At 45.5% G+C, this 27,153-nt stretch overlaps 4 protein-coding genes across 10 annotated transcripts; 1 reads left to right on the forward strand and 3 right to left on the reverse strand.

The window, feature by feature from the left end:
- Positions 1–3,642: 3,642 nt before the first annotated feature.
- LOC105696278 (myosin-2 essential light chain) lies at positions 3,643–5,753 on the reverse strand. 2 transcript variants are annotated; one of them, XM_012418647.2, is made up of 4 exons: positions 5,445–5,753; positions 5,309–5,336; positions 4,262–4,567; positions 3,643–4,187 (listed from the first exon to the last, which is right to left on the reverse strand). In XM_012418647.2, exons 1-4 carry the CDS (start codon positions 5,445–5,447, stop codon positions 4,081–4,083), a joined length of 444 nt encoding a protein of 147 aa, XP_012274070.1. In that variant the 5' UTR covers positions 5,448–5,753; the 3' UTR covers positions 3,643–4,080. The 2 variants fall into 2 exon arrangements, with proteins under 2 accessions (XP_012274070.1, XP_023290761.1); XM_023434993.1 differs by lacking the exons at positions 5,309–5,336; positions 5,445–5,753 and adding an exon at positions 4,710–5,260.
- A 279-nt stretch (positions 5,754–6,032) lies between these two features.
- Positions 6,033–10,504, reverse strand: LOC105696277 (mediator of RNA polymerase II transcription subunit 24). Of its 3 annotated transcripts, none has more exons than XM_023434991.1 (12): positions 10,277–10,504; positions 9,855–10,093; positions 9,648–9,773; positions 9,200–9,536; positions 8,701–9,123; positions 8,398–8,581; positions 7,940–8,339; positions 7,404–7,849; positions 7,219–7,311; positions 6,841–7,131; positions 6,307–6,754; positions 6,033–6,189 (listed from the first exon to the last, which is right to left on the reverse strand). In XM_023434991.1, the coding sequence occupies exons 2-12, from the start codon at positions 9,981–9,983 to the stop codon at positions 6,043–6,045; spliced, it is 3,024 nt and encodes a 1,007-aa protein (XP_023290759.1). In that variant the 5' UTR covers positions 9,984–10,093; positions 10,277–10,504; the 3' UTR covers positions 6,033–6,042. The 3 variants fall into 3 exon arrangements, with proteins under 3 accessions (XP_023290759.1, XP_023290760.1, XP_012274069.1); XM_023434992.1 differs by having other exon boundaries at positions 10,219–10,504; XM_012418646.2 differs by lacking the exon at positions 10,277–10,504 and having other exon boundaries at positions 6,043–6,189; positions 7,940–8,315; positions 9,855–9,983.
- Positions 10,505–10,783: 279 nt separating this feature from the next.
- LOC105696307 (LIM and SH3 domain protein Lasp) lies at positions 10,784–22,770 on the forward strand. Of its 3 annotated transcripts, none has more exons than XM_012418687.2 (6): positions 10,784–11,074; positions 15,928–16,022; positions 18,406–18,677; positions 19,050–19,253; positions 19,639–19,781; positions 20,464–22,770. In XM_012418687.2, exons 1-6 carry the CDS (start codon positions 11,006–11,008, stop codon positions 20,641–20,643), a joined length of 963 nt encoding a protein of 320 aa, XP_012274110.1. In that variant the 5' UTR covers positions 10,784–11,005; the 3' UTR covers positions 20,644–22,770. The 3 variants fall into 3 exon arrangements, with proteins under 3 accessions (XP_012274110.1, XP_012274113.1, XP_012274112.1); XM_012418689.2 differs by lacking the exon at positions 10,784–11,074 and adding an exon at positions 11,395–11,766; XM_012418690.2 differs by lacking the exon at positions 19,050–19,253.
- Positions 22,771–22,843: 73 nt separating this feature from the next.
- LOC105696304 (putative pre-mRNA-splicing factor ATP-dependent RNA helicase DHX16) lies at positions 22,844–26,693 on the reverse strand. Of its 2 annotated transcripts, none has more exons than XM_012418684.2 (12): positions 26,511–26,693; positions 26,223–26,414; positions 25,977–26,145; positions 25,656–25,897; positions 25,370–25,569; positions 24,969–25,264; positions 24,601–24,905; positions 24,373–24,530; positions 24,013–24,286; positions 23,500–23,935; positions 23,327–23,432; positions 22,844–23,265 (listed from the first exon to the last, which is right to left on the reverse strand). In XM_012418684.2, exons 2-12 carry the CDS (start codon positions 26,383–26,385, stop codon positions 22,957–22,959), a joined length of 2,658 nt encoding a protein of 885 aa, XP_012274107.1. In that variant the 5' UTR covers positions 26,386–26,414; positions 26,511–26,693; the 3' UTR covers positions 22,844–22,956. The 2 variants fall into 2 exon arrangements, with proteins under 2 accessions (XP_012274107.1, XP_023290772.1); XM_023435004.1 differs by having other exon boundaries at positions 26,223–26,437.
- Between the last annotated feature and the right edge of the window lie 460 nt (positions 26,694–27,153).

The raw sequence follows: 27,153 nt of genomic DNA on the forward strand, positions 1-27,153 counted from the left end.
ATTAATTAAGCATAGTCGCTAATCGACGCAGAGGGGGGTCAAAGAAAATTCAATGAAGGCTGGGTAATTGCGCGATCGAGGGAAAATTATTTTTTTGTATGAGCTCTCAGCCGAGCCGAACGGTGATAACGACTATCTGCGATAAGTAGCGATCGGGTGACAAATAACATTCCACACCGTCTCGAAGGGGTGTCGTTATCGGGTGAGCAAGTGAAGCGTTATCGAATCGCTTTACAAGGTATTAGGGAATTAAATGATACGGAAATCTTATCGGGACGTGCGAGCTCTCGCCTTTCCGCAGGTGCACGTCAGGTGCGAAGGGTAGAAGGACGCTTTCCAGAAACAAGGGAGTTACCTCGGTCTCGGAGCCATTTCCGCGTTTTAATATCGAGAACGTGGAAGCCCGCGATGGCAGAAAATCCGAAGAGCCAAGGCTCCTCTTCCTAGGAATCGTCAACGCCCTTCTAGCACGTTTTTCTTCTCGTGCGGCGCGACGACCCTTCGCGTTATCACATCAGGTCAAGACCGCTCGAAAAATCCCGATTTACTTTTTTCCTCTTCCTACGTATATTCCTAAGCGATCACGCTGATAAAGACGTACTGCCGCAGGCCGAGGCGAGCACTGTCAATTTATAGAAACTTCAAGTGCGCATAGGAAAGCATCGACGAATACGGCGGACGTCATCCGAGCGGGCCCAAAGCCAAATCAAGCTGCTGCATTTCGAATAATACGACTCTCTCCTCTTCCTTGGCCAGAGATCTGTTTACTTCGTACTCTTTGCGAGTACCGATCAACGAGCTCCGCCAGGTGATTCCTGGTATCCCAATTATCGAAGCGCTACCGAGCAGAAATGCTTCTCGAGTGTGGAAACAGCTTGAGTTCATAACTCTAAAAAAAAGAGAGAGATTAATGGGAGTCAAAAATTGATAATACCAAAATCTCGCGGATCTGCGTATACGTGTGTGTGTATATATATGTAACTTGTATTGATTGTGAGATAATTTATGGAATAATTTTTTTCCTCGAGCGTCACTATACTTGGTATTCGATGATCGTTCCCCGGAATACGTACGGGGATTTTAATTCAGCCTAATCAGTTGCGCAATCAAACCCGTCACGAGTTGATTGTCTCTTAAAATGGAAAAAATTGGAAATTTCATCGATAAGAAAGGAGCGCCCAAAAGAGTCAATTTGGTTATGAATAGCGTTGTTCTCGCGCTATCTTTTCGTCGTATCGAAGGAAAATCAATTAGCAAGTTCAATTCCGTTATCAGTTCGCTTTCACGTAGTTTAAGTAAACTCGGGGATTTATCTCGAGGCCGGAATGTTAATAACCGCGAAACGCGATAACGCCGATTGGTAATGCCATTTTTCACTCTCCAATGTGCGCATCGATTTTATTACCAGAATTTTATTAAGAGAATCTCTCGCAGCTGTTCTAAATATCGAGACGATAAGGTTGAGCTGGAAAGTAAGATGCAAGAGAAATTGAAACCGGAATTAATACCGTTTGATTATTGGTCTCTGAGAAGTCGATCCACTTGCCATACTTTCTCGGAAGTGATCATGCCGATGATAAGTAACTGTCAACTGTGGTAAAATTCCATCCTGTTAAATCTTTCAGAGGATAAGTCGTTATCTACGGTTGGTGCCTGACACGGCAGGAAATGGCGTGTCATGATAACGCCTTGTTACAGAAATTAAAAGAATTTACAAGCATTTCAGTAAGACGATAAATATTTGTAACCTCATCGAAGAATGATAATTTGCAGCAAGGATAAAATCACAGTCTCCTAAACGTAAAATGAAAATATTATAACAGGACTGAATAAAGACGGAGAGCGTCACAAGAATTTTAATAATTACATCGGACACCGACCCTTCCATTCCACATCCAGCAAAATAGCGTGTAAGAATAACTTTGCAAACTGCTTATCGTGCTCTGATAAGCAATCACGTGACCATGACTAATATACTCGAGCTCTATTAGTTTACTAAGTGTTTATTACAGACAATTCCCAACAAAGAAAGAATTTCCATATCGACTCTTAATAGGAAGTACATAGTCGATAAATTAGCGAGATGAGAAGACACCGTTAACGTAAATCACGGCAATTAAATTTGGATCTACGAGTACTACTCGAATCGTTCCTGGAACGAGATGAAAAGATAGAGCCTGTTGAATCACCCGCAAGATGGTAACAAGCAACTATTTACCCTAGTGATTTGTCGAATCAATAAGCCAATCGATACGGCGCATTACAAATTATTTACAGTTTGACCTTGGGTACCTCTTGGTTACAACGTCAACAAGGCGAATTAACCAGCATTTATCACAATTTCTAGAGCGCTCTCAACACCTCCTGCGTGGAAGATCGAGCATTTATCTCTTAAACGCTCTTAATATCGCTCACGAGACAAATTGCAGGTCAATTCCGAGTCACGAGGTGTGGAACATCAATGAGAAGACTTGGTTTTCCAAATCAGCTGATGGCATTGAAAACTGATCGCTTCCAACAGCTCTTTTGCGCACGCTCTTCCACATTAGCTACCGAATGCGTATAATTTCTTCTAGAAGGTTAAATTGATTTCAAGGCAAATCCTACAAAACGTCTACAGAAAACTGAAAATAAATTAGTTCGAGTTTAATCCGCTAGGCTACATTTCTTTCAATAAAAAAAGGTGGACACTTGTCACGCCACTGCTAGAAGAATCCAGTCCTTATTGGTTGCTCCAAGCCTTAAAAAAAAAAAAAAATGCCAATAATGCCGTTTCCCTATCATTCGCTTATCCCAAGTTTATCGGCACGCAATGAATTATCGTTCGATCGATTTGACCTCGAGATCAGGAGATCGTTTCGAGAAACGTCTCTCGGAAATTGAAAATCGGTCACGGGAAGGTTAGATGGAGGGGGATTGAAAAACGTCCTGGAGCCTGGCGAGGCCATCCAATGGAAATTCCCCCAGATGGGACGAGCTCTCGGAAATTTCCAGAAAGTCCGTGCCGTTTATTTCGGGCTCGGTGGGAAAGAAACGCTGAAAAACTTCGACTGCTGGCAGTCGTGCGGTCGTGAGAACAAGGTATTGCAAAATGGCGTCCGAACATGAAAGGTAAAAATGGCGCACCCGTGTCCCCTTATCCGGACTTACCAATTACTGGAAATTAAGCTCGGCATTGTTTCGTCGTTTTTACTACTTTCACAATTACTTAACGACAGTCTAGAACTAATACTCATACTTCCTCCTTCGTTGAATCTTGAGGGCTTTAAATTAACTGTACGAGACAAGAGAGGTGACTTCGTTCTTCTAGGTACTCCTCCTCTCCCCCCTGCCTACGGCGCAACGTTATCCGAACCGAACTCGTTTCGAAACGAAACCTTACTGGAGCACTGCTCCGTGTTTCTTCTCTCGCCTGGCCAACTATACACCTGACGTCAGAGTCGCCTCGACCAATAGGAAAGCAGACCCTCCGACACGACGCATGTCCCCCACGCGCGGCGCTGCGAGTCAGTATGGAGACGTTTCCGACTTTTTCAAATTCCCACCAGTTATCATTTTTTTTATCACGTTCGAACCGTTCTACACGTGAGACTTACAATTAACGACCGTTTACGTGCCAAGGTGAATAATTGCTTAGAAAAATTGTGATCCTCCCAAATAAATTGTATTTTAGCGAAAACTCGAATACATGGCCAGAACGGTACAAGAGTGCGGGAGGGTATATCGAAAAATAAAGTTTCGGACTATTAACTATTCGAAGGATTTGGAATGTCCCATACAGATTCGGCTGTTTCGTATACCTACATTTGCTAGTAATGCTAGGGCGCTGGTAATTTATAGTTAAAGGTCAAGGCACAACATACTGGATCATATCCGACCGAGAAGAACTACTTGATATACCTTAATGTTAATATAAAAAAGTATATTCTCTTTCTTATGCAACCATAGCGTGCCCACTGGAGAACTAAGCAGGGACAGGGATGACGATTCGAGTACCGAAGGAATCAACTCATAAATAGATTTCTGGGGAATTAACGAGCTAGTAAAGGAATTAATGTTAATGCTTGTTAAGTCGACACGTTAACCACACATCACTTGACGAACGAAGTCCTCGTAATTGATGTTACCCTGAGAGTCCTCATGGCCTGCTAGGAGAGTCTCGACTTCTTCGTCGCTGAGTTTTTCACCTTAAAAATTTTGGTGTTGAAAAAATCTGTTTTAACCATTCTATGATCACTGAATAAAATTTACAATGGTTTACCTAGAGTCGTTAGTAGGTGTCTCAACTCGGCAGAAGAAATGAAGCCGTTTCCATCCTTGTCAAAGTGACGCAAACCCTCGATAAAGTCATCCGCCGTATCGGAGGTACGGGATTTGCTGATGGCTTGATATATCGGTAAGAACACTTCGAAACTAATTCGCTCGTCTGGTTTATGCTGATGCGTAAATTTCTTCACGTCCGACTCAGTCGGATTTTGCCCAAGGGCACGCAACGCGTCTCCGATTTGAGCAATGTGAATTTTACCATCGCCTCTGCTGTCGAACAGTTGGAATGCCTCTTGGAATTCTATTAAAAATAACAGTATTAGATGTAACGACATTGTACATGTATTAAACTATCACATGTCATTGAAAAAATGAGACGTTTCCTGTTAGTAGATACTTATTACTTATACATGGAAAAGAGGTCATATATCACAGAATTTTACCATCCATGGATGACATCATTCTGTTTGCCAACTCCTGATAGCTATACATGTACATTGTGACAGCTACTCGAAACAGTTCTTTAATCGCCTAATACTCTTTTAATCGTTTCCAAATTTTATCGATCACACTAAATGCACAAACAATTACTCATTACTAAAATAATATGAATCACTCGTTAATAAGACACATTCTTAACGTCTCGTCCACCGCCTCTGAAGAATCTGCCTGCGATAAAATAATCTCTTTAACGAACGAGCATGGACTTAATTCCGAACAAATTTCGAGCAGATGTTACTTAGTCCAAATGTCACCGTAGAACGTACGAGACTGGAGCAGGGAAAGAATTCCAGACAGCGCTAAGTGAGGGGGAAAAAAGATCATGTAGGTTTCCGAGGTAAGCGTCTTGGGACGCTCACTTTCAAATCTGGCTCCATACATGGCGATCCCACCATAGCGGTAGCAAGGTGAGGTATCTCTCAAAAAGGCAAGGATACTCTTGACCTGAATTAAAGCCTCGAGAGAGGAAAAAAGGTCCGTATGCGTGCCCCCCTTTAATTCCGTCCAGTAACCGTGACGCTTCTCGAGACGTCCCACTTACCGGCCAGCTGGTCCTCCGAGTAAGATGCCTGCAAAACGTTGCAATTAGTTCGCGTGGCAAACATTTACCTGGATCGACGAAGCGTACAGGTAGATCGAGCTCTTGACAGACACGTCAGAAAACGTCAAAAACTCACCATGGTCGTTTGTCGCGGGCGTTGCTCTCTCACTCTTTCCGAAGGGTGCGGTAACTTCTCTTTGTGACGGACACGCGTTCGGGTCTACTGCTATTCGGCACAACCAGGCACAATGAGAGTGTTTGGAAGATGAGTCAAAACCAATGACGTTCTTAGGTTAGTTCGCAAAATAGCGGATTGGACCTCCACCGACCATTTGGGAACATGTTAAAAGCAGACGGTCACGTAGAGCAATGACCTGCGACTACATAATCAACGTAGTCAAGAGAACCCCTAAAAAGTCCCTGCCACCTCGTGCTGCCCCTATGCGGATCTTGCTGGAACCTCATATATATCTCTGCATTGAAAACTCGAGATCGGTAATAACGCGACACTAAAGGTCTTGCTGCGAGTAGAATTTAATTGAGATTAAATTTGTCCTTTACGTCCATTTCTTGGAGAATTTTATAATCGTAAGAAAGAAAATAAATCCAGTCAAAAAACCGATCGCAACTGGAGGTACAGTTTAAAGGTTAAAAGGTAATGGAACATTTTATACAGTCTCTTGGCAAGGAAGTTGTGCATGAATAATAAGTTCCACATCACCAATTATTTATCCTCATTTTGTTGATTTCAGATTAATGTTGCGCAGCATACACAGGTCACGAGCAGTGGCTTTCCGACCCATTACTGTTTGAATATCGTATAGTCTTAATAACAAGTCAGTTGTAAATAATTCAGGTAAAGCTTTTAGCAAACAAGGCACCTGTAAGTTAAAAAAGAGAACGCGTTAAAATCGTTGTCTGTATAATCGTAACGTGAAGCAAGTTTTCAGCCAAATTAATTATCGGACTGTTTCAAATTAATTTAATTAGAAAATTACCAATGTTTGCGGCATTCCCTGAAGCACGATCCGCGTCCTGTCTTTGCCGCACTGTACCATGAGGCGGAGAAATTGAAGAATGAAATATGTCTGCTGAGAGATTTCACCATCCCTTCCAGCAAGAAATGTGAAAGTGGTAAAAAGCCCATTGAGAGCCGACATCAAGGGGTCCCTAAGAACAATAGATTTTTGTCCGCTCATCGGTCCCTGAGCCTGAGGAGAATTCGTTCCGAATATCGGATTCGAATCCCCGGACTCGTTTAATCTCAAAATCTTATTCGCTGGAACACCCAGGGCATCCAATTCTTCGGTATCCAAATCGCGTCTGGCACGCTTTCTGTTACTACCTCGATTTGGATTAGAATTGTTATATTCCAATGTGGAGAATATGCACGAGACGCACAACTTAGCCAGGACCGATGACTGTGGCTCAACTAATTCTTCGCTTCTAAAAATCATAAAATTTTTAAAATCTCATTATGTGATAAAAATAGGAGTAAAAAAAAAAGAAGATATAATTTAATTTCTACTCACTGAAGTGAATTATATAAATATTGTGGTACAACATGATTCAACAGGTCGAGAGTACAGTTCTCGATGTCCAGGTGGAATATCGAAAAGGTGAGATCGACTGCCCGATCCAACTCTTCCTGGTAGCGATACTTAAGTGCTTCTTTCACCAGATTCGATACGAACCATAAAGAACCTCCAGTATTAAATAATGACTCTAAAGATTGCGTTGCCTTGACATTTATCCATCCTCTTTGGTGAATATCACGCCACACTGATTCCAATTGCTCAGATATCGGTTGCCTTGAGATTATACTAAAAGCAAACACAACAATTCAGTGGAATACAAAAACCTATTAAAATGAACAAGTGACAGAAATATGGAGATTACGAGTATATTACCTATGGGACATAGAAAGCACCTTCGTTTTTGATTGCGTAGGTGGATGAACGTCGTATTGCATCTTACGTATAATTTGGAACATCAAACCAGATCTACAGTAAACGTACGGTGTAAATATATAAATGCATAAATCACAACTATTTTATGATAGATAAATTGTATTAAAGTCAATACTCTATTTTACCTTTCTTTAAAGTTATCTTGCATCTCGTCATTGGGGAAGGGTGTGAGGAATTGTTGTACCATATTCATTGGTTTAAGAAGAGCATCTTGATGAGTTATGCTCATATGAGCACAGAGCCAAGCTGCGGCACAGACTGGCAAACAACAAGCAGCAGATCGTAGGCCATCGAGGGCTCTCTTGACATCGCCTGCTCCAAGGGCTCCGCTTTCCCAGGCACAAAGTAATTCTTTGACAGCACCCATGGCAGACCTGCACGCCAAATGCCATTTTATATTACTGGGCTTGAAGTCAGGATCCGGAGAATTGATCTGTGCCAACAAGGCATCCACTCTGGATGGATCTATGTTCTGCAGCATTTTCTGTGGCGATTTGGGCTTGTCACGCTCTGGCATGCATTCTCGCACCCATTGCTCGAAAAAAGAGTCTCCTCCTTCTTCCAGGACAACCTAGAAGAAAAAAAATTTAGAGGTTTCGAAAAGGTTCGTAGTTGACTTTTTACGTAATGAAAAAGTGGCGTAAATTCTTAAATAACTTACGTCAGAACCGTAGGTCTGCACTATTGAACAGAGCATGAGGAAAGAAACATCGAAGAGCATCGCCCTCGTCGCAGCTGTCTTGCCAGGAACTGGCTCATTTATCTGCTTACTGCATTCGTTAAATTTTATTAGCTTCGTCACAAAAGTCTTCAACTTTCCTTCGACAGTGGCCACTGCCAGCATCAGCTCAAAGCTTTTCCCATTAAGAACTTGACACAACATGCTCAAAAGTGCTTCCTGGATTTTTGTATAGTCCGCATTGAGGGTCTTCAAGATTCCGCCCAATGTTGGTTCCGCACGGATAATCACCTTTTGAATCGACGATGTTGGCGACCTCGAAGACTCTAACTTCTGCAGCGCTGCCATGACACCCTCTCTGAGGAATATCGAGATAACAGATCTATTAAAAAGAATTTTTCGATTACAATGAAATATGACAGCAGTTAAATTTCCCTTACCGTCTACTAGCTAACTGCTGTGCTTGCTTTTCTGTGACCAATTTAAATTTTTGCAACTCACTAAGCAAACATTCTACGCAGTTGCACGAACACGTCGTATCCATTATATCTAGAAGTGGTGTAAACTGAAGTAGCAATTCAAAGGCATCTAAAATATCTTGTGAATACTCGAATTTTTCATCACCTAGAAAAAAAAAAATCACAGATTTCCACTAATTTCAAAGTCAAATTTTTAACATAAAAATGGCTGAACCTCTTTTCTAAATGTGCTCTGATAAAATGTATGCTAATAAAAATACATACTACCAATAGTAGAAGAGTGTAGTTCTTTCAATATCAAAGGGACCTTAAGGAAAGTGAAGGCACCCCATTGTGACTCATGAAAAGTGCCAGTAACGTCATGAAGGCATACAAGACAAGCTCTGATTATTTCACAGTATAATCTGGCATTTGTGTAGCTTTTTAGTCGTTGTATCATTAGCAGCTGGTTTACAAAAGCAGTCGTTTCCATGCAGGGATTTGTCAGCACTTGAACCGAGAGAAGTGGTTGAAGGCAGTAAGTAATAGACTCCATTTCCATCGTAGACCTGTTCAATGATAAACTGTCGATATCTAGATCGCACAATTTTTTAAGGGATTCTTCTATTGACACGGAAGCTTTCAAAGTGCTTGCCTTATGCAATGCTTCAATCTCTTGACATTTCTTAGCCACTTCTGCATGAAGATCTATGAATAAGAAAAAAAATGTAATTTACAAAATTAAAAAAAATTGTAATTACAATTAAAGAAATCAAGTGCTAACCCTTGTCGTCGTGTTTGGCTAGATACATCATTGCACAAAGAAAGTTTGAGCTCAGCATTTGCTTTAGTATACTGGCAGGCTTATCAATGAGTTCAGTGGGTTGCGGCAACAATGGATTGTTCTGTGGCATTTTAGTCAATGCATGAAGATAACATTGCAGCAACCAGTGAACTATGGAAAGGACTGCCGCTGCTAGGAGATCCTCCTCGGGCTTACCCCGGCAGGTGATGCCAACTTGAATCGTTTCCAAAAATTCCAAGAGGCTTACAATGCAATGAGGCTTATAAAAGGCGTCGTACTTGCTTATTCGTTGTAATACGGCGGCATAAGACACCAACTATAATAAAAATAATTAAACGTAAACTTCTGCAAATAAAAATTAACGAATCGATGAATGGTATGTATTAATCACTGATAAAGTAAAATCTACTTTTATGAGGAAACACACCTGAGAGCTCAGCGAGTGTTTGAGATAGGATAGTACTAGTTGATTTGGTCCAGGTCCGACTAGAGCCTGTTGTAAAATACAATCTGCCAGATTGTATACATCGCCGCTAACTCCTCTGGGTAAAATCTGTAATGTAATAAAACATTAAATCTCGTGTTTTTAAAATATTAATTGGTAGAAATATATTATCATTTAATTTAGCGATACCGTTTTTATGTTGATCCCCCACTGCAAATCGGTCCAACGTTCCCGCCAGGCACGAAGTAACAGTGCCTTCAGACTACTAGTTTTACTCGTTACTTTAGTCTCCATTGCAGATACCAGTGGATTACACATAATTCATGTATTCAGTCCCATGACACCCAACCAGCAGTATTCATTATAATTGTTCAGTTCGTCTTCTTAAATAATGTACAATAAATGAAAGAAGACTCATGCAACATGATCTGGAATTATTTTAAAATTGAACGAAAATTAAAACAATTTAACCTCCACAACTTGAAAATATACGTTTCATCCAAGTACGGCTGATAGAAATTATTTGAAATATGAAAGAAATGAACAAACATACCTAGATTGGGAACATAGAATTTTGACAAACCATACATGATTTATAAACACATAATTACCGTCAATAAAAATTAGCTGCAGGACACCATACTGTACAGCAGCTTTAGCGATCAGCTGTTTCAGGCCACCACGAAATAAAAACCACGCAAGAACAGAGATGAGTTGGGAGATTGCACACGGGCAAGAATTCGCTCCATTTCTATTTCAGACTGCTCCATTAGTCGTCAATCTACCAAAATATATACATTTTCTATAGACACGTCGATTCTTAATTCTGGGTAAGGTTCGAAGTAGCGTCGCCTGATGCCACTAAACCCGCAACCATAACGCCGCCATCTTCTTTACCGACGACCCCTATCACCTTATTAACGGAGCGAGTCAAAGTACTACGTGAATCTTTAAACCGTATTACCATGAAGCCTTCCAAATCTTCGTAAAAACAATACCACGGAAAATCCTATTCCTCGATAATAAATATTCTCGAAAGAAATCCCAATAAACAAAGGTAAATTTCCTTTCGGGTTAGAAATTGATACTTGAGTTGACTAGGTGGGTGGGCCACCATCTCTGTCACTCGGCGAGTTTTTCTGGCGAGAGGCGAGGCGAGGACGGGATGGCAGTGCGGCTGGCGGCTCTGCAGCTTTTCTGGTAGCATTCGAGTTCGTCGCGAGTTTCCGTGTCCGAGTCCCGGAATTCCCGTGTGCGATCCCCTCGCCAGCCGTCGGTCGCGAGTCCGTTAAATGGTGTGCTAATTGAGCGCGACGCCGCCCGAAGCGAGGACACCCAAGATGAGTAAGACGTGCGCCCGCTGTGAGAAAACGGTCTACCCGATCGAGGAGCTCAAGTGTCTGGACAAGGTTCGTGGAGTGAATTCATTTCCAGGCTTTCCCGCGACCCGGCTGGACCCGGCCGAGTGGAGGGCGAAGCCGCTCCCGAGTGACGGTGCGCCCACCGCGGGCGAGTATTTAGGTTAGGTTAATGCCGTCCGGCACAGGGGCCGACGCGCGAGCACGGCGCACCACTTCCTCGGCCAGTTCCCGTTTACGCCGCCCTCGTAATGGCGATGCCTCGACGCTCTCTCGGGAATCATCTTCCCTAGCCCACGTACGTCTTTACGAGCCGCGACCCAGCGTTCGCGAGGCGGGAGTACCGTTGTTCCTTTATCGACGAGCCTGCACGTGTCGGCGAGAAGCGCGCGTTGGCCAGCTTCCAAAATTGTCAACGGCCCCGTCGAACGCCTCGCAAAGGACGTAAATAATAACCCGAAAGTCGCGATCGATCCTTCCGGCGATCATTCCGAGCGAGATCCCGAATCCCCCAGGCTGCATCGCGTTTTGTCTCCGGTAATAATTACGCGCCGGCAGCGCCCAAGAGTTAGGTTAGGTCGACGCGATCCGCTGCGTCGGAAAGGCGTGCTCCCCTGCGGAAATCAGTCACGGACGCGAGTGAACCATTTCTTTCACCACCGACCGGTATCCGTTTACGCCACCGCGTCGTCAAGTCGGATCATTGGCTCGTCATTAAACCTGCACGTGTCAGCAGGAACCACGTGAGTCCCTCTCATCCGATCATTTTTCTCGCCTCGCTTCCCTATTCATTATTTCCATATTTATGATCAATGGTCACCGGGGAAGCACCTCTCCTCTATCTTGTCAATAATTCCCGAGATCGATTACCTCGCCAATGTCGGTATCATTTTATTAATGCAGCGAGTGCCAGAGAGCATATTAACGCTCTACATATTTTCGTCACGACTTTTAAGTGTCCCATTAAGTCATCGAGGTGCATCCTCCATGTATGGAGAAGGACCTAGGGGTAAGAATAAAAATTATTCCTTTTTTTTTTTCCTTACGAGATTTTCTCCGCCTTTCCGTGCATCCTCTCTCCATATATGGAGAAGGACCTAGGGGTAAGAATAAAAATCATTCTTTTTTTTTTCCTTACGAGATTTTCTCCGCCTTTCCGTGCATCCTCTCTCCATATATGGAGAAGGACCTAGGGGTAAGAATAAAAATTATTCCTTTTTTTTTTCCTTACGAGATTTTTTCCGCCTTTCCGTGAATCCTAGAGGTGATCGCAATTTCGAGGCCTCGGAGAGGATTTGCGCAATTAAACCGCAAGGGCGGCCCGAAGCCTCGCCTCGATGACAACATACAAGAGTCCATCCGGGTGACTCGTTTTCGCGAGGCAGCGCCAAGTCGCTTTACAGGCCCTCGGTGTCGTCCCGACGATTTCATTTGCGAGCGGCTCGAATTGCGGGAAGTTAACGGGCAGTTAACGGGGAGCGAGGAAGCTCGCGCGAGAAAATTCCCGGGAGCGAGCTCGCGCTAGGAAAAATTCACGGGAGCGAGCTCGCGCGGGCGGCTCGATTCGCGGGAGCGTTTCCGCTCGGCGTAATTTATTCCCTCCCCGGCTCGCGTATTTCCGCAAATTAATTCCCCTTTACCGGGGACGTTGACGCGAACGAGTTACCCCCGGGTGCGGCGTCTCGGTAAAAAGAGCACCCGCGAGGAAGTGGGATCTTAAACGGCGAGGTTAGGACACGTAACCGCATAATCGTCGCTTTACCCGCAAAATTATATTGAAAATTAAATTCCCACGGGTTTAAATTAACATCCCCGAGAATTGCATCGGTATCGCGTCCACCACCTCGTTCGAGGGACCAGGACCCAGGGTTACCGGGGTTTCCCGTTCCGCCCTCGCGTTGGAAATCCTCGTCGGGTGTTTGATTTCCTCTCTTATCGTTTTCGGCAATTTAACCCTCGGGAGCTTTTTAGAGGCCGCTAATGTCGGGCCCGCGCGTTCCCGCCGCGGCCTCGGTTACGTCGTTGCGTGTACGCACTCTATGTGCCCCCTTTTCCCCGGAGCCCCCGAGCCGACTTCATCTCGCCTCGTGAATGGCTCGAAAGAGGACGAGCAGGAAAGGGCAGGGGAGGCGCCAAAGGCGAGACGTATAGCGTTACGCGGTCAGCAGCGTGGCGAGGAGGAGGTCGAAACTCACAAAGGACAATTAAAGCCCGCTCGTGTGACACCCCCCTCTCGCGTCTCACTTCGCGATTTTCCTTTTGCTCGGTGTCGCCTTTTTATGCCCCCGCCTCGAGTTTCGAGGGAAATTCCCTCGCAACCCTCGAGGATGCGTCGGGAGGCCCGCCGTATAATAAATATGGAAGTTAATTCACCGTAAAACAATTAACTCGAGAGGTAACCCGACGTCGTACCGTGGTATGCCCGGTAATCGCTCTCGTGCTCGCGGAGACGTCTCATGAAATTCCTCCAGGAGTAAATGTCAAGACGCCGATTAATCGATTACCCATGTACTTTGACCAGCTGATTGCGAATATGATAGGGGAAATTGACGCAAATCGTATCTTCGAGGTGAAGAGTATTTGTTCGTAGTTAATGACTTGGGCAAATTTTCAGGGTTTTTCGGTCCGAGAGAAGGGAGAGAAGAAATCCGGGCCGGAACGACGGTTTCCGCGACTCCTGGAAAATTTCCCCCTGTAATCCGGCACGCGGTGGGCGGTCTTTCCTGGTGACCCTCGCGGAATAGACGCCGGGATGCCGTTGGAGCGATGGTTCGGAGGGATGCGGAGAAATCCGCCGGCGGTCGTCGCCGGGGAGGTCTGCGGAATTTTTTTTCGAAGCGGAGGAAATTCCGCGGCCGAGCCAGGTGACCCAGTGATCCTTGGACGTGGCCGCGGACGGATTCCGCGGTGCCATTGGGGGATTGCATACGGAAATTCCGCGCGCGGAGAACGGCCGCGTGGGTATGGTGTACAGTTATGGGCAGGTGGGCCGCGGAGATTCCAACCTGTTGCTTCCGTCGAGGCTCTCTTCGAGTTCTGTGGAGTGGAGGCGAATCGCCATCCTCGAAGGTGGACGAGCGAAAATCCCAACGGGAACCGCGACGTCGGCGGAGCGATCTTCCCCCGGGATCGGTCTTCCTGGCTCTCCTCGGAGGTACCCATCTTCCCGACTTTCACTTCCCGCGAAACGGCGCCGCGTTTAATTCGAGCGCCCCGTTTCTTGCTCGGCGTAACGGAGACCCCCGGCGGGTATTTCCGCCGCGGGGCGGATCCGTTCCCTCGTTTTTACTATACCTCCCGTCGACCGGGTTTACCGCTAGAAGCTCCAATAACCTGACGTAACGTCGAAAGTTGATATGCACGTATTCGCTGATAAAAGTGCCCACGTGAATCCGCACCCTCGATTTTAATCTCGATGCTCCTATAAACTGCGATTAAATTCCATTGTCTCCGTAATATCGCATTCGGGATCTAAATAAAATTAAAGAGCGTTACCGCGTTGCATTTAATTCGGGTAAGAAATTGGCTGTGGTAAATGCACGATATCAGGGGTTTACATGTCTTCTAACTTGCAGATTTTTTAACGCTCTACGTGAAACGTCAGTTATGAGGTGTGCAGAAGGGTATGAAAAATTCCGTCGATTTTAATTATTTCGCTACCGCGATAAGTTGCGATAAAATTCCATTGTCTCCGTAATATCGCATTCGGGATCTAAATAAAATTAAAGAGCGTTACCACGTTACATCTAATTCGGGTAAGAAATTCGCTGTGGTAAATACACGATGTCAGGGGTTTATATGTGCCCATAATTATGAAAGTGGTCTAAGTCATATATTTTTTGTTTCGAAATTACATTGAATTAATTTCGTTTGAAATAATATGGCGTGAAATAACTGATAAACTCATTTTTTTTTTTAATTTTGACTTAGACCACTTTCATAATTATGGGCACATATGTCTTCTAACTTGTAGCTTTTTTTAACGTTCTTCTACATGAAAAATTGAAAAGTATGAAAAATTCCATCGGTGTCCGGGTTTCATAGTTTCGGACGAATCGTTCCTGCGGCATGGAGGGAAGGATCGTTGACGGGTCGCATCGGAGAGTCATTGCTCGTTGCAGCCTACTGACCGATGCTCGGCGTATATCTAATCGCGTGCCAGAAGATCTCGAGCGAGTCGATCTTTGGCTCCTCGGTGACAATAGGACGGGAAGGCCGATGGGAAGCGGCGACTCCGTCCGGATTTTCCCGGCAGAAATTTTCCGGGATTTTTGAGGACTTTTCAGGATTCCTCGGGGCCTTAGGACGAGATTCCTCCCCGACCCTCCTTTTCGGGCGCATTCACCACGCCCATAAATTCGAGCCGAAGGTGTCTCGACCGCGGGGTTCCATCCGGGGAAAAGTCTTCTCCTCGAAAACCGCAGGGGAAGAAAGAGACCCCGATTGACGCAAGCGTTGCTCGGTCTCGTTGGGCAACTCGTTGCGAGAAACAATAGCAGGAAGCGAGCCGATTTCGCAAATTCGACGATCTCTCCCTAGGGAGATGCGTCGGGCTCCCCGGCGATGCCTTATCGATGGGAAAGTCCGACTCTTAGGGAGAACTCGGCGCGATAAGGGGGAACTACGAGTCGTAATTAAATCCTGAATAATTATGAATATAATCCTAAAGTAATTATCGATCCTTTGATCGAGAAAGAGTGCCATTCATTTCTGTGACAAACGTGGACATAGTGCTTAAACGCGAGGGAGGACTTAGAGGAGGCGCCTCCGGAGGGACCCCGACCTCCCTCAAAGCCGGCAGCTAAAATGGGACCGACCTCGACGCTTCGCCCCCTTCTTTCCCCCTTTTCCCCGGGAAAATAGACTCGGGATTCATGTTCTTTTCTTTTTTATTTCATTTACAGATATGGCACAAGCAGTGCTTCAAGTGCCAGGGCTGCGGGATGACTCTGAACATGCGGACCTACAAGGGCTTCAACAAACAGCCGTACTGCGAGGCGTGAGTACCCATTTTTTACGTGGACTCGACCCCGTCGCTCGGCCAAGATGGAATTAACGCGACGTCGTAGTTGGTTCCTGGCCGTCGACGAAAATTGACGCCGGAGGGCCGAGGGAGGAGCGCGTTTCGAGACTTGGCGTTCCTCCGTGATGACCTCCCGACAGGAATTTTTTTTCTCTTTTTCTTTTCTTGTACCCCGCTACCTAAAAATTCAGAAGATTGTCTCGAAAATAATTTTTGGTGATTATTCTCGAAGAACGGTGGGAACGTTTTTTTTTTCTCTATTTTACTTATTTATTCTTGGCTCTTTTTTCTCTCTTTCGACCGACCACGTCCCGTTCGCAGAGAGGCCGGCGTCAATTGTCGCCGACTCTCGCTTTCTCTCTCGCACGCGCGACGCGCCTCCTGTCGCGTTCCTTGTCGCACCGCTCACAGACCGGCCGCGCAACACGTGTGGGACTCATTCAGCCGTCTAATTTCGGCGTGACGTCACACCTCGCGAAAGGGACCTCCACCGGTGAGTCACTCCTCCCGCCCTCTTGGGGGGACATTCGCGGATCTGCCCCGTTATCGGGTACCCTCTAACGGGAGATCTTCAAGACCGAAGGCGCGAGTTCAAGGGGAAAGGGAAAGGCGATAAGAGGGTCAGGAAATTCTCGCGGTTCCGCATTTTTGTCCCCCTTTCACTCGGGCCCCACGGACCCCGGTCGTCGGCGGGGCGACAAAAAGCAGGCGGTTTTAATCGAGAAAACGCACTCGGGGCGGGCCGTTTCTCCGGCTCGCGGAATGCCACGGTAAAAACCGATCTACCCGGGACATGGCGTGTCAATGCGCTCCGCCGGCGTGACGTCGCGGTGAAGGGACCCGCGACACCCCGGCGACCCCTCGTCGCCTCGTTATCTCCAATCGAGCGCGCCGCCGGATTCGTACCCTCGCGGATACGCCGTCTGGCGGTCGGATAACGATCTCTCGTCCTGGATGTTTGACGGTTCAATGTCGCCGATGGTGGACATCGGTTTCTCTTTATCTCGACCCGCGATCGGACGCCCTTGCGTCACCGGCATCGCGGCCCGGCCCGGGAACGCGGAAGCGCATCGGTGACAAACTGGTCGGCGGATGTTTCTCCAGCGGGCCTCGTAATCGATACTTTTAGCTCGTGACGAGCCGCGATACACGGCCGAGGCCGTGGATCGGCGTATTAACGCGTACGAACGCATATTAACGCATATGCACATTTATTAACGCGATTTTCGAATTTTCTCTCGCGGAGGATCTCCTGTTAGAGCGCCGTGCACGGTGAAAGGTTGCCCAGGAAAGGGACCGACGATACCATCGACGACGCGCCGTGGGCGTTCCGCGCGCGGAATTTAACCAGCGAGAGGAATGCGGGTGAGTAAGGCTTCGCGCGCCTCGCGGGTCGCCGGAAGACCCGCGAAGGGCGCGCGACCGACCCCGCCTCCGTCGCTGCGCGCAATGAGCCGAAGGGTCGGCCCGCCGCCCTTATATACCCTCGGCGCGGGGCGGTGCGCGCGCACTCCGGGGGGATTCGACGCTGCGCGCTGTGGGACAAGGTCGCCAGTGCCCCGCGCGCGCGCGGTCGGGTCGCACGGGGTCCGCGCGCCCCTTCTATCCGGTCTCGATGATCGTTTATCTTTTTATTTCGACGCGCATCGCCCGATTAAATTCACCCGGGGATTTCGAAACGAGCCGCGCGCGAAATCCGCTCGGCCGCGCCGATCGGCATGCCGAGGTTTACGTAACCCCTCTGCGCGGTACAATGCCTCCGGTGAGAGAGACCGTAAGGTTACCGTACATGGAAAACGAACTCGTGACCCACATCTCGATTACATGCCCGTTCGACCTTACTCCTCGGGACGAAAAAGAGAGATAAAGAACCGACGACCATCGTCACCCGCTTTAAATAGCGAGGTCGCGAAGGTGGAGAAAGAAAAATCACTCCATCTTCGTTAACGACGTTATCTCGTAGGAGTTGAGGCCTTTCTAGGAGACTCCTTGAAATTAAGACGAATGCGGATTTCGCAGCGACCTGAAAAAATGTCAGGATCTACGTTAATTACCGTCCTGTCTCTTGGCGCGTGTTCCCACCGCGAGGACGGCGATAGGGCGAACAATGGTAATAACTAGGCGCGTATCAGCGCTAATCACTATGCAAATTCCTGGTCGCGCGTTCGTCTTGCGCACTGTAAAGTCGGCACCCACGGCGAGTGCGGTGCATATCGGACGACGTCCCCGGGGTAGGGGATCCCGAAGAGCGCGTTTCCGGTCGGTAACCCTTGTTTCCGCGAAAATCCACTTTTTTCCCCAATTTTTCAATGTCACTCGAGTCGCTGTTTCTCATATTATTTTTTTCTCGCCATTTTAGGCACATACCAAAAGTCAAGGCTACGACGATGGCCGAGACACCGGAGCTTAAGAGAATCGCGGAGAACACGAAGATCCAGAGCAACGTGAAGTACCACGCGGAGTTCGAGAAGGCGAAAGGGAAGTTCACGCAGGTGGCGGACGACCCGGAGACCCTGAGGATCAAGCAGAACAGCAAGATCATCTCGAACGTGGCCTATCACGGGGAGCTGCAGAAGAAGGCCATCATGGAACAGAAGAGGACCATGACCGGCGAGAACGGCGAACAGATCGGTGAGGGTCCATCGAGCCGGCATTAATGTCGACCTCTTTGTAGAGAGCTGGAGCGAGATTTAGATCGGACCTTTTTGCGAGCTTGCGGTTCTGGAAGGCTGCCAGGTCGAGTCGCACCTTGTCACGGATCCATCCTGGGGTCATGTTCTCTCTCATGGCTTTCGTTCATTTTTTTAGACCTTGTGAGATGTCCAAAAAGCGCCGAGGGGAGAGCTCCCCTCCGTCGCGGTTCCAGGGGTAGACGAAGTCATTTGACGCCTCGTCCTTGAAATTACTAACCGACCATTCCCACGTTCTCGTTGTCCGTTCTCTTCGTCTCATTCTCATTCGTCGCAACGTGTCACCAGCAGCTTTTTGTGCTTTCTTGCTTAGAGTACGTAGAGTACACGGACGGTACGATCGCCCCGGCGGCCAGCGTAAACGCGAACCCTCCACCGCCGAGAACGGCTAACTCGCCGGTACAGAAGACGCCGGGAAGGATCGCGGATTACGATCCGCTTAGCGAGACCAGGCCGAGTCCTTATTCCGCCAGGCAAGCCGCTACAACGGTAATTTACACGAGCGACAAAGGTGCAGGTAAGGGGCACGAGGGTGGCGAGAATCCCGCTCTCGACGATACGCTTTAAGAGCATGCATCGCGCAGGATCCGAAGGATCCAGACATCGGGGATCGCTAGATCCTGGATACGCTCGGGAGGAACCAGGAATCTCTGTGGATCTCTCCATTCGTTCGAAAATTCATAATCGTGACAACGTTTCGGTGATCGCAAACCATTTCCCATTTCCACGTGATTTCGAGCCGATCCAGGATTTCCTGATTAACCTCTCGGATCGATCGTCGATGTCGATCCTTTGGACGCTGACTCGATCTCACGTCGGCTCCCGATTGCGATGGCAAGGGACGGGAGTCTGGACGTGTGTCGAGATCGTCGATCGATCTCCTCTTACTCTATTTTTTCCAGTGACGAATCCGCCCACTCGAAAGATCGGATCGGTGGCAGACATTGACCCTGTCAACGAGTACTACGGCTCCTTGACGCCTGCCACGAATAACAACCACGTTCCTCAGCATCAACCACCGGCGCCACCGCCTGCCAGCACGGGAGTGAGTCCTAAAGTTTTTCAGATTTATTTACTCTTTCTTTATCATCGATCGAGACCTGGAACCACGAAGGGGGGTTTACAATTATTTTCATACCCTTCTCGTTTGCATTATCGTAGAGCACGATTTTAATGATATTTTTCTTTTCGATCGAGGCGTGGAACCACAAAGAGGGGTCTCCGATTTATTTCAACCCCCATAGGCCGCTAATGCCAATTATATCTGTTCCTTCCTCGTGGCCGCGTTATTTCCGTGAAGGCGCATTGTCGCTCGATCTGCCTTAACGCGATGGAATCTAATTTAATTTAATTCCAGCGGGCATTATTTTGATCCAGCATTATTTTGATACCCTTCTCGTTTGCATTTTCGTAGAGGACGATTTTAATGGTATTTTTCTTGTCGCTCGATCTGCCTTAACGCGGTAGAATCTAATTTAATTTAATTCCAGCGGGCATTATTTTGATACTCTTTTTATTTGCATTATCGTAGAGGACGATTTTAATGATATTTTTCTTATCGATCGAGGCGTGGATCCACGAAGAGGGGTCTCCGATTCATTTCGGCCCCCATAGGCCCCTAATGCCAATTAGATCTGTTCCTTCCTCGCGGCCGCGTTATTTCCGTGAAGGCGCATTGTCGCTCGATCTGCCTTAACGCGATAGAATCTAATTTAATTTAATTCCAGCGGGTTTACCGAGCGATGTACGACTATGAGGCGCAGGACCTCGACGAAGTGAGCTTCTGCGACGGAGACCTCATTGTCAATTGTACGGCAATCGACGAGGGATGGATGACCGGGCTCGTACAACGCACCGGCCGCCACGGAATGCTGCCGGCGAATTACGTAGAGCCCGCGCAGATCTAGAATTCGGCATGCCCGGTGTCAGCTCTTCTCGATCCTAGCAAAGGCAACATATCAATCGTAACGAGACCTGACTCCGGACGGCGGGCTAGGTGGGACAAAATGTATCGCGTTTCCGGTCTGGCCTCTCGTGATGCGTCCACGATAGGAAACTCCAGGTTTCTGCATATTTGCATACAGCATGCAACATAGGAACGCGAGATTCGGGGGTTCGTTCGCCGTCCAGCGTAGACTCTTCTCCTGTATAAAGAATACCTTGTCAACCGTTGAGGTCCATCTTATATTGTATTCGGTGGGAAATTTTATTCCCCTGGCCTTGCCGGGCGTTCTTTTTAGCGAGACGCGAAAACCACACCTCGTCACGTTTCCGCGATATATATTTATAACAGGCACGCGGGCCTGCGGGAGTTGTTTCTTTTGTTTAAATAATCGGCGCAACCGAGAGGTGTCGGAAAGGGGTCTCTCCTTTGTTTCGTGGAGAACGAGTTGAGGACTCGAATTGACATTTTTATTTTTTTTTTTTGTTCAATGGCATGCGTCATCTTTTATCTATTCCAAACAAGTGCATTGCAAGGTGTGCACTCGGGAAATTCGAGGTCACACCTGCTGACTGACCCTGAACGATTCCGTTAAGCTGGGACCAAACTCAACGTTTCTTTTTTTCTTTTTCTTCCCCCTTTTACGTGTAATAGGCTGCGAAGGGTGGGATGGACTAAAGGTGGTACATAATCTTTTCTTTAAACGATGGTATTCTCTGCGCGTCCTCGCGAATTCTTCATTCCGTCTGCTTGTTCTCGGTTGAATCTGTTAACGGAGATTTCACTGGAGTCTCGGGGAAAATAATGAAGAATATTGTAGCTTAAGGTGGAAAGTGAGGGCTTCGGTGAAACGCGATCTCTTGAATTATTTTCCTCTCGGGACTTTAGTGAAATGTCCCTGATGAATTTTATTCCCGGAGAGAAGTATATTCGTTGTGGGTTACATTTTCTTTGCGACGTATGGGAATTGTCTTTCTAGATTAGGGACTAATTGTTACGCCGGCGATCGGGCACCTTTCGGCGCTTCTGTATTTTATTTAGATCCTCGACATTTACGATCGCCGTTACTGTACGTAGCATACGATCTTGTAACCGGTAACACTGACTATTTTTCCACCGCCAGGTTTGCAATTCCATTTGTAGCTGAGCTCGAGTGCTGATCGAAGCAGTCGACTTATTTTAAGAGTCTCCTGCATACTTGTTTTCCATGCAAAAGGAATCGTCTCGTTTATTTATTGGATTAGATCTTACGTAAATGGGAGGGAACTCGTGGCAGCGATTACGGGTTAATTCGATGTGCCTTAAAAATCGCGGGCTTTCGATTAGGATAGAGGGAAGAGATTTTTACAACACTTTATACAATATTTTCGAAGGCGTTCGGGGATACGCACGACTTCGGCCCGATCGAAAGCCTGCAGTGCCTTTAAAGGAAAAGATTCTAAAAAAAAAATACTTTATCTAGGTAAGAAGCCGGAAAAACTTGTAATACCGTTAATACGAACGATTACGTTACACTTGCCTCTTAACTTTGAATTGTCGGGAGCAACCGGTCGGAAAACGTTGCTGCTGATTTTAACCGATTAACATTTAATAGACATTTATTGCGTAGACATTAAGTTTTATCCAGAGAGAAATTAAACTATTAATCGTTCCGGGGGGGACCGAGTGATCGACGAATGCTTCGAGGTCGATACGGGGTTTCGCCTTTGAGAGTATTTTTTTACGATTGACTAATGGAAAGTTATCGGAAGAAACGAGAGCGGAGAGCTTCGTTGGCATAGTTTCACTGGATAATGCGTCATTGATCGCGTGAAGAAAAGTCTGGCGAACGCGTAATGAATTTTACGGCGATAACACGCCGAGATAGAGAAGCACAGGCAACGTTCAGCTTCGTGATAACGGATAAACAATATTTTTTTTTCAAGCGCGTTAACTGAACACTTTTTTTGTAATCTTTAAGTCGCTGATAGGGAGGTTTACGATTACAATTCGAAGTACGATTGGATATAGAATTATATGTTAGCGTTGTGTTTAGACAGATAATATTATATTATGATATCGAATCATAAATAATAAATATGTATGTTATGTATCCGTTGGCTGCACTTTCGTGTAATTTTTACGGGATTCGAAGAAACGATTTATTTTTCTTTTTGTTGTTTTTTTTTTTTTCTGGAACGTTTATTCGTTTTGAATATTAAAAATGGACAGTTGTACAAAATAATCTTGCTCGCTACCGTTCTAGGCCGGAAGATACTCTCGAAGAAATACCGTCACGTTAATTCGTACCGTCCGGTCGTGCTCTACCCGCGACTTTCGGCATTTTTTTATTCGTCGTGTCTTCTAGTTCTTTGGGTTTGTAGTAATGTGGAGCGACTTCTAACAACCACTTGCTCTCGATCTCTGTCACCTGCCGCATGAACTCCTTTGTCGTGAACACCAGTTCATGGTAAAGCAGCCACCTTGGCAATTCTTGAAAGAGCGAACTGTTGGGATGAATGGAGACCGTTTGATTATGCTTTGCCGTTTTGTAATTTCCTCCCTTCGATAGTCTCGCAACGTGGTAAAAGTATCCAGCTGTTATTGCCTGTGAAATATTCATTCCGTTAAGTATTGCCGTTAAATCGGTCGTGAACGCATCATTTTACCTTCCTAATGTTAATGGTTTCCGTTATTCCCGAGACGAGTTCCATCTCGACTCGTTGCATCAGTCCTACCAGTTGTTCCCTTACGTCTCTGGCCCTTTTCATTGACCTACGAGAAGATATATCCTTAGTTCGTAATAAATTGCTTATCAGGGCGCCTGTAATATTTTTAATACCTATGCTGGATGAAGTTTTCGTAACACCAATGAGTGCTGAAGTCACTCTGTTGCCACTGATTGTAAACGTTGAGTAAGGTAAGATGGTCGCCACCAGGTACGTGGAAATTTTTTCGCGCCGTATCGGCATGGATTATTTTATCCTTTGGCCTGTAAAAAATGGCCCCATTTACCGAGAGCATGGCCGCGATAGTGGCTACCTCCTCGGAGCATTTATATTTCTCGCTGGCTAGCAGCATCTTAGCCATCATCGGGTCGAGAGGAAATTCTGCCATTCTTCGGCCGAGTTTTGTAAGTTCGCCACGATGGTTCAACGCACCGAGGGCATAAAGTTGTTCCAAAGCTAATACGAGGGTCTCGTGCGGTGGAGGGTCCAGAAAATCAAAATGCACCAAATCGTTGATTCCCAATGCCTTCAGAGTCAAAACGGCATTGCCTAAAAATTGTCAACCACGTTACAGTCTCTTGGCATATTTTTAACCTGGATTATCAATTCCGTATGATGAAACCTACCGAGATTTATCCTTTGTATTTCCGGAACTGTATTATCCTCGAGTTCGTGTTGATAAGCCCATGCTGTGTACAGACGAAAACATTTGCCTGGGGAAACTCTTCCGGCTCTTCCTGCTCTCTGATTTGCAGAAGCTTTACTAATGGGCACAACCATTAAGCTTTCCATGCCCGTTCGGGAATTAAAATTATTTTGTTTCGCGAAACCGGGGTCTATCACGTAGACGATGTTGTCAATAGTTAACGATGTCTCCGCGATATTCGTAGCAAGTACTACCTGCAGAAGGAACAATGAATCGTTAATTTTAGGGTGCATTATTTTTTTGTATGATAAAATAATTGTTCAAGAAATATTAATAGTACTTTTCTAGCCCCAGGTGGAGTGGGTTGGAAGATTTTCGCTTGCATGTCGCTCGGCAGATTTGCATAAACCGGTAGAATCAGCAGTTCTGCTAACTTGGTCCCGAGCCTTCTGACTCTCTCCTGAAGCATTTCCTGGCACGTCTCAATTTCGTCCTGACCTTAGAATAAATCCGTTATTAAAGTCTAAAATAAAAAACGCAATAATATGTATCAAATTTAGACATTCACCAGTAAGGAAGACTAGTACGTCCCCAGAAGGTTGTGTAGCATGAATCTGTAATATGGATACAACACAGGCGTCGATGTAATCAGCTTCCGGAGCTTTGGTGTAATAAATGTCAACTGGGAATCTACGGCCAGGTATCCGAAAAATTGGAGCATCGTCGAAAAATTCACTGAATTTAGTGGCATCTAAAGTTGCCGACGATATCAACAGTTTTAAGTCTGTACGAAAGCGAGTGATATCCTTGACCAGGCCAAATAGAATGTCCGTGTGCAAAGTGCGCTCGTGAGCCTCGTCGATGATCATTACGCTGTATTAAAAAAAAAATTAATTTTAGATTTATGCAGGATGACATTTTATATTAGAAGCTTACCTGTAAGAAGCCAGGTCAGGTTCGCTTAGAAATTCTCGATGTAAGGTACCATCTGTCATGTACTTAATTCGTGTTCTATGCGAAGTGCAGTCTTCGAAGCGAATCGCATAGCCAACTTCATTGCCTAATTTTACGGCCATTTCATGTGCCACTCTGGCAGCCACTGCCATAGTCGCCACTCTTCTTGGCTGTGTGCATCCGATTAATTTACCATCGTTAGTAAATCCTGATTCATAGAGGTATTGCGGGATCTGCGTCGTTTTTCCAGATCCAGTTTCTCCTTCGATGATTAAGACCTGAAGAGATCAGTATGTAATGTAATAATACATGGATTTGAAAACTTAATGTAGAATTATGACAAAAAAAAATTTTTCTTGGACAGGACAAATTTTTGTATGCACCTGATGATCTCTGATAGCTTGAATAAGACTATCTCTAAATGGATAAATAGGCAGACTTCTTTTCGTTTCCTCGATAGTAGTCAACGTCTTAGTTTGAGATGGCTGAGCACTCTCTCGTTTATCTTTTGTGCTGCCCGGCATTTGTAATGCTTGTACAAATTCCACTTCATCTTCAAGAAGGAGATCGTAATCTTCTTTGGCTACGTAACAAAATTATTTATTATAACAAATATAAATTATAAAATGAAAAAAATAATTAGGTAGTACTGTAATCACAGGAGCATACCTTTCCTATCTTTTGCACCAAACCGAAAGACTGCTGAAGACATTTGATCAGATTCCCATTTACTCTGCTCCGATTGAGGTGGTTCGTTATCCATAGATTCCACCTCATTTTCCACTTTTCCTTTTTCCAAAGGCATGTGGTATCGTTGAACCCTTTCAAGTTCTCTAGCTTTTTCATGTTCTTTTGCCAACTGCAGTAATTGTCTTTTGTGCTGTCGCTCCCTTTTTTCTCGCTCTGTAAGACTGAGTTTAAACAGATTTTTTAATTTCATGCCAATTTTTAATATTCAGTGTAAGATACTTAATTTGTCAAAGTAGTTACATTTCTTCTTCAAACAGGTATTCATCGTCAATTATATCAGCTTCTAGCTCAGCAACTTTATCCTCCTTCCGCTTTTCCAAATATTTCCTGCGAGATTCGACACGTAGTTTAGGTACAAGTTTTTCCTTTGAATCGGCTTCCATGATTTTGAGTCTTTTAGCAGCTTCGGCTTTAAAATTATAACGCAATTAAAGAATGCATACATAGTTAAATTAGACATAGGCAGAAGTGGCCTTTTGAATTTACCTGCTCCAGAGCCAGCAGGCATAGCAAGTTTTCGTACTTTACTTTCATCTTTAGCTTTTAGTCGACTGCTGAATTCGTCTCGTTCTTTAATATCTTTTCTACGCCTCTCTTCCTCGCTGTCGCTGTCTTCGCTTAAAGACTCCTCCTTTCGATACCTGCTCATTTTGCGTGGGTGATCAACTACACGTTGAACTAATTAATTTCAAAATTAAATCCTTATCATTTTCTCAAATACGTAACACATGAACCATTAAATTAGCTAAAAACATAGAAAATGTCAATTCTAACCTCAAAGATCAGTCGGTGTTTCGAGCTTCCTAACCCAAAATAAATTCCTTCTCATCAGTTGCTCTTTAAACTACAATCATACATTTTCCATGAATGATTTTACCATTATCCATGAATATTCATGCTGTTATATTAAATATCCAAGGACTATTATCAACTGTTATTAAATGTATCGACCAGAAATTGTCGCCACTTTCACGATTTGTCCACCTCTCGTGGCGCCACTGTCTCGGTACCACTTGCCCCTTTTTCTGAAGCTCAAATTCATCAGTGAGATTTCCTTCTGATCAATTATTACGGATTAGATTAATAATACCAGTGTTTCATCATTATTTTAACAGATTTTTATTTACTTTCTATATTAATTCTTACTTTGTCCGTCTATACATAAAAAAACATTTGCCTTTGAAAAATGAAATATTTCATCACGTGACTAAAATTATTATTATCTCTCATCGACATACCTGCTTTTACACTTTTTTAAAACCTAGTATCTATCACCTCCCATTTGCAATTACGTACTTTCTTGCTCAACTCGAGGAGGTATTTATATTGCGAAATCGCCGAGGACCGACGAATACCGTTTTGAAAATATAACCAGCCATGTCGTTCTCAATTCTCGTTGCGTTCTTCTCGATTTCCT

The sequence above is a fragment of the Orussus abietinus genome, unplaced genomic scaffold (assembly GCF_000612105.2).
Source record: "Orussus abietinus isolate OABI.00-Male unplaced genomic scaffold, Oabi_2.0 scaffold34, whole genome shotgun sequence".
Classification (NCBI taxonomy): domain Eukaryota; kingdom Metazoa; phylum Arthropoda; class Insecta; order Hymenoptera; family Orussidae; genus Orussus; species Orussus abietinus.

Excerpts from the sequence above, each read along its gene's own strand:
- LOC105696307 (XM_012418687.2), top strand. The coding sequence starts at position 11,006 with ATGAGTAAGACGTGCGCCCGCTGTGAGAAAACGGTCTACCCGATCGAG. Across the intron at positions 16,023-18,405 it reads AAACAGCCGTACTGCGAGGC|GCACATACCAAAAGTCAAGG; the intron begins GTGAGTACCCAT and ends TCGCCATTTTAG. Across the intron at positions 19,254-19,638 it reads CACGAGCGACAAAGGTGCAG|TGACGAATCCGCCCACTCGA; the intron begins GTAAGGGGCACG and ends TATTTTTTCCAG.
- LOC105696304 (XM_012418684.2), bottom strand. The coding sequence starts at position 26,385 with ATGAGCAGGTATCGAAAGGAGGAGTCTTTAAGCGAAGACAGCGACAGC. Across the intron at positions 26,146-26,222 it reads GCCTGCTGGCTCTGGAGCAG|CCGAAGCTGCTAAAAGACTC; the intron begins GTAAATTCAAAA and ends ATAATTTTAAAG. Across the intron at positions 24,531-24,600 it reads CGTACTAGTCTTCCTTACTG|GTCAGGACGAAATTGAGACG; the intron begins GTGAATGTCTAA and ends ATTTATTCTAAG.
- LOC105696278 (XM_023434993.1), bottom strand. The coding sequence starts at position 4,764 with ATGTACATGTATAGCTATCAGGAGTTGGCAAACAGAATGATGTCATCC. Across the intron at positions 4,568-4,709 it reads AATGATGTCATCCATGGATG|AATTCCAAGAGGCATTCCAA; the intron begins GTAAAATTCTGT and ends TATTTTTAATAG. Across the intron at positions 4,188-4,261 it reads ACACCTACTAACGACTCTAG|GTGAAAAACTCAGCGACGAA; the intron begins GTAAACCATTGT and ends AAAATTTTTAAG.
- LOC105696277 (XM_023434991.1), bottom strand. The coding sequence starts at position 9,983 with ATGTGTAATCCACTGGTATCTGCAATGGAGACTAAAGTAACGAGTAAA. Across the intron at positions 8,582-8,700 it reads ACACTCTTCTACTATTGGTA|GTGATGAAAAATTCGAGTAT; the intron begins GTATGTATTTTT and ends TTTTTTTTCTAG. Across the intron at positions 7,132-7,218 it reads GTGCTTTCTATGTCCCATAG|TATAATCTCAAGGCAACCGA; the intron begins GTAATATACTCG and ends GTTTGCTTTTAG.